This window comes from Myotis davidii, unplaced genomic scaffold (assembly GCF_000327345.1).
Source record: "Myotis davidii unplaced genomic scaffold, ASM32734v1 scaffold262, whole genome shotgun sequence".
In the NCBI taxonomy this organism is placed as follows: Eukaryota; Metazoa; Chordata; class Mammalia; order Chiroptera; family Vespertilionidae; genus Myotis; species Myotis davidii.
In genome coordinates, this window is record NW_006293541.1 from 832,622 (window position 1) to 838,224 (window position 5,603).

The following is a 5,603-nucleotide window of genomic DNA, read 5'->3' on the forward strand; positions in this document are numbered from 1 at the left end:
TAACAGTAGCAAAATTACAGTTATGAAGTAGCAATGAAAATAATTTTATGGTTGGGGGTCACAACTTGAGGAACTGTATTAAAGGGTTGCGGCATTAGGAAGGTTGAGAACCACTGAATTAGAGTCTTGTATGTCTGGCCACGGATGAGGTAAACATGTCCACAAAGTGTTCTAAAAGTCTCTCAGGCAACATGGAAATGCAACTCCTGAATAGTCTTTAATAGTGTAGTAGACTTGTAACTATCTCTGAAATAGGATCCCTGGCATCCTATCAATAAATCTTAGCTGACAGTAATAATTGAATGAAGCTAAGAACAGGGCACTTTGCCACTGAATTGAAATACTGGTAGTTTCCATATACTCTGCTACCATTAGGCAGGCAAGCAATAGTGAGTAAGGCTGATTAGTATTATATTGTACTTTAGATATCTGACTGGAGAAGGATACTTTGTGTGACCCAATGTTTGTAAAATAGGAAAATAATGATTATATTTATCCAAATGACATGGCATTTATTTCAACTTTAATATACTATGCAATTAAAGCAAATTAAATGTGTACCCATTTTTATAAAATAATCTTGAAAATTACTGCAGTGGATAGCTTAATAAGTACTTGTCAAAACAGCCTGTTATGAGTTAAGATGTCTACCTAGAATTAAAATATTGACAATATAGTAATTGTTTTAGGCTATTTAATACTTTGGAGTCATAATTGAATAAATATATTCTCCCACAGTGTGCTGAAAGTACCAATTTACACTTACACATTTTAAATCAAAGACTTCTCCAAGTGTGGCTTAATTTTTTTATTACTATAAATATTCTGAACTAGTAGACAAGTTTAATACATCCTATATAATAAAAGACTAATATGCAAATTGTCCCCTTGAGAGTTCAACCAACCAGTTTGACCACTCGCTATGATGTGCACTGACTACCAGGTGACTTGGAATGAAGGAAGGCCCTGGCCAGCAGTCAGCAGCCAGGGGAAGGAAGTCCCCGATTGGCCCTGATCGCCGGCCAGCCCTAGGGATCCTACCTGTGCATGAATTTCATGCTCTGGGCCTCTACTAGTAATATAATATATAAAACTGTATACGTTTAAAACACTTTTTATGTGATAAATTTTAGTTGATTAAATTAGTTTTGTAAATATAATAAATATAATTCAGTATAGTTAACAGTAATATCTGCCTAATGCTAATATTACTACAAAAGAAGCCAAAAAAAAAACAAAGAGCAGCATTGTACAGACAAGGTTGGGGGTTTGGAGTATTATTATGATGTTTGTTTTCTCATCCATAAGATCTTTCCTTGAATCCAGAGTCAAAGGCACGCTTTCCTGGGGAACATGTATTTTTTCTTTGTATTTGGTATTTCCTCAGTTATACACAAAAAGGAATTGGATAAAACTTGTAACAGCTAGAGCTCCACATTAACATTTGTTTCACAAGCCATGAATAATGACAGCAGTCCTTTGCGTACATTAAGAAGCTCCTCTTCTTGCTATGGCCAAGAAAGAAAACTATGTCATTATTAGAGATTCATTTTAAAACAACCCCTTCCATAACGCCGTAACAAATGTACTCATTCTCTGCTCCCCCAGCATCTAGTCCTAGATATCTACAGCACTTGATGATCATCACTGATCACCAATTGAGAGACGACTTTCAGTCTTTTCAATCCCAAGTCAATGAAATTTATACTTAATATTTAAAGAAATAAAGTAAAGTAAGTATAGGCTAGGAAACAATTTCAAAAAGGATCAGTCTAGTTAGTTAGCTTGTCTGCTTCAAGGTCAACATTCTGATCTTCAACTATTTCAGCACGTTGAGCTTCTATTAAAATTTATTAAATACATTATGCCTATATAAAAGGATTAGTACCAAATATACAAAAACATGCCTACTCTCTTTGAGAAAAAACCGGACACGTTCCCTTGGAGCAGTGCCTTTAGCCCCCATACAACTGTACTTTCCCCCCAGAACCAGCACTGGTCTAGACCTGTAAGAAGCACTTAATTTTATCCCCAAATCTATGTATACGAAGTCTTGCTGTCCAAGTGAACAATAATTTTTGGGGGGTTTCCTGATACCCCTTCTCCTGGAGAAGGCAGAGTTACACTGCTCTGTATAGTGCTCAGACTCATTCTTCTAGAGACTGTGCAAGTGGGAAACTGATAGTCTTTTTTCTTTTAGGAGGGTCTCTATTTATTCACTATTTATTTATTTAACATTTTTTTTATTGATTTCAGAGAGGAAGGGAGAGGGAGAGAGAAAAACATCAATGATGAGAGAGAATTGAGCCCCCAACCCAGGCATGTGCCCTAATGGGAAATCAAACCGTGACCTCCTACTTCATGGGTCAATGCTCAACCACTGGGCCACACTGGCAGGGCAGGAGGGTCTCTTTTAAATCACCTCTAGTATTTTACTATAAATATGCTCCCATTATTCTAATTTACATACCAAAGTCAACTAAGCTAAAACTGCCTCCTCTCAATCTAAAAAGAAAACCTGTGAAACAATTTCCCGTTAAAAGAAAACCTGTGAAACAATTTCCCGTTGAAAAACCCAAACTAGATAATTGATTTACCATTTTCTTAAGAAGCTTGTCTTGCAGAATTTTCATGTTTTCTTTCATGGAACACATCTGTAAAATCAACATATGTATTTTCCCCATGAAATTTACTATAAAATTTTCACAAAGATAGACTAACCAATACTGAAATTATATAAAAAATATGAAATTGATACCTCAGATGTACAAATAGTTTCTTCTTGACCTGTGCCATAGAAGACATTTTTGTCCAAGGAAGCTTTCAAATGGTGAAGCCTAACAAGTAAAATAATGACAAGTTACAAAGGCATTTATCAGGAAGTCAAATTAAATCTCTATAGTATATAAAGTAAACATTTAAATAATACAAACTAATTTTATAGATTCCAGTCCTAGAAAGTGTCATACTAACCTCTCTTGTTCACTTTTTTGATAGACACTGAACTTCTGAACCACCTTTTCTCCAAAGTCCTAAATTTTAATACAAAAACTAGTTATGCTTTAATAGCATTAAATACTCAAAGTTGACAGTAGAATTTTCTATATTTCTATTTCTAATTTAAATAAACAAGCTGGCTACATGCTAAGAATATTCCAGATGTTATAAACTCTTTCTAGATAAAAAATATTGAAAGTAAAATCTCTCTTGATTTCTCCCTCATCATAAATTTAAAGTCTATAATTTAAGTGTGTTTATAAGAAATCAACTACAAATATTTATGGGGGCTCTAAAAGCAGGTCACCAGAGGTTTTCCTGAGTATAGCTCTTTAAAAATGAGGTTATACAATTATTTTTAAATTCTTAAAACACAAACCGCGAATTCCTTCTCCAAATCTTTTAAAGACTGTGAATCTTTTTCAAAATTCTCCAACTCCTTTATGATGCTGAAGTGGAATTTATCAAGTTTTTTTATCCTATTAAGGAAACAAAATAAGATTATTTTTAAAAACTATAGCACTCAGAACATACAGCATTCAAAGGAGATTTTTATTACATACCTGTATTCCTGAATATGACGGTTCATTATTTTCAGATGTTGTTGAGCTGTTTTCCAAGACTGCATAGTAAAATTATCCATCAATTTGTGGTGACTCTGAAAAATATTTGTTAACAAAATAAAAAACAAAGCCTTTTCCACAAAATGTAAATGACTAAGAACTTTGAAAAGTGAAAAATTAACAGCTCAGTGATTGAGCCGGAAGTGTTAATGAGTAAGCTCAGGCAGAGCAGTTCTGCTTCCATCAGAAAGGCTTTGACTAAGGGCTGAACTGGCAACTAATCATTTTCATAAGGACACTACACTCTACAATATTTTTAAAAAATGCGAGTGATTACAATTCCCTTCGGGAATACAGCCTCAAAGTCAGAGTCAGAATTATTTATCACCATTTTTCACAAAAACATATACAGGCAGCCCTCGGGTTACGTCGGACTCAATGTACATCATTTCGTGGTTACATCGCTATCTCCCATCTATACTAATAAAAGGGTAATATGCTAATTAGACCAGGAGACCTTCCCAACATCATTCCGGACAAAGCCATGGTGGTGGGGGCCAAGGCAGGTGCAGGCTGGGCTGAGGGAACACCGCTCCCCCCACCTCCGTGCACAAATTTCATGCACCGGGCCATTAGTTTATTTATTAAAAAAAAAAAAGTTCCGTCATTTTGATGTATGTACATATGTGCTTTATGTTTTTTATCATTTATTTACCACAAGTAAAGGTTAAGAATTGTTATCTTTATTTTAAATTTTTTTTACTGTTTCACTTCATTACTGCTGTGTATGTGCTCCATGTGCGTGATATAGGTGCTTATGTAGGTGGGTTCCGACTTACAGTGAAAATCGCATTACTTCATGCCGTAGGAATGGATCTCTGATGTAACCTGAGGACCTACTACTGTATTCACATCTAGCCAGATGTATAATACAGGGTGTGGCAAAAGTAGGTTTACAGTTGTGCATAAGGATAATAAACTGTGTTTTGAGTACTCAGAACTGTAAACCTACTTTTGCCCCACCCTATATACAAGTCAGGGCTTCTCTATTTTTAAAAAATATATATTTTATTGATTTTTTACAGAGAGAAAGGGGAAGGGATAGAGAGTAAGAAACATTGATGAAAGAGAAACATCGATCAGCTGCCTCCTGCACACTCCCCAGTGGGGATGGGCCCGCAACTAAGGAGGGCTTCTCTATTTATACTAGGTCAACCCCAAATAAATCAACATGACCACATTGGAACCTCAATAACTAAGGATAAATATATACTAGTAAGTACAGAGCTGGTCAAAGTGAAATGGGATTTCTCTGACAGGCTGCTCATCCTTTAGTACCCTCACTAGCTGTCACCTCTGAGATTAAAAAAAAAGAACCACCACAGAAGAGTCAAAATGTTAAACCAATCTACTTATATAAAAACCATGGGTGGTGTTCATCACATCCAGAAGAACAGCCGCGACCAACCGGAAGGAAGTCAGTCCTACAGGGATTGTCTTGGCAATGGCTGCACCCTCCCCAGCTGTTTCCTGGAGCTGTTTCCGGCAAGGGTGGGGTTTGAGGCAGGAACCCGCCCTGGGAGGGTGGTTCCCTGGGAGTGTGCCACACCAGCACGGCCAGGGGTAAACCTGAGTGGGGGTGGCTGAAACACTTAGAAAAGACAGGCAAGAGAATGAAAGCCGGGTCTTGGTGGGACACTGCTTCTCTGAGAGACAACAACCCTGCCCACAGCCATGCCTTTATTTTATAGCAGATGCTACGAAGCAAAATAAGGGCGTGACCGAGTTGTTTACAACATTCTCCTAGGTTTCAATCCTACTCAACAACATGCACCTGAACTCTATCAAGCCCACATCACTCGGGCACATGGGGCCACGTGTTTGGACCATAGTGAACTCTATAGCCCACATCACTCAGGCACATGGGGCCACGTGTTTGGACCATAGGTTCAAGCTTACAGCTACAGCTGTTGGCTATAATTGTGCTGAGAGGGCCCTGCCCTCCAAGCTGGGACCTGCACACAGCAATGAGAGGACTGTGCC

General features: G+C 37.3%; 1 protein-coding gene across 1 annotated transcript in view; it reads right to left on the reverse strand.

Moving 5' to 3' along the window:
• Positions 1 to 1,424: 1,424 nt before the first annotated feature.
• Positions 1,425 to 5,603, reverse strand: part of SYCP2 (synaptonemal complex protein 2) — a 96,068-nt gene continuing 91,889 nt past the window's right edge. Inside the window, 6 exon segments of the mRNA XM_006767251.1 lie at positions 1,425 to 1,508; positions 2,598 to 2,654; positions 2,759 to 2,837; positions 2,974 to 3,032; positions 3,377 to 3,476; positions 3,561 to 3,655. Coding sequence (XP_006767314.1) covers positions 1,425 to 1,508; positions 2,598 to 2,654; positions 2,759 to 2,837; positions 2,974 to 3,032; positions 3,377 to 3,476; positions 3,561 to 3,655 — 474 coding nt within the window.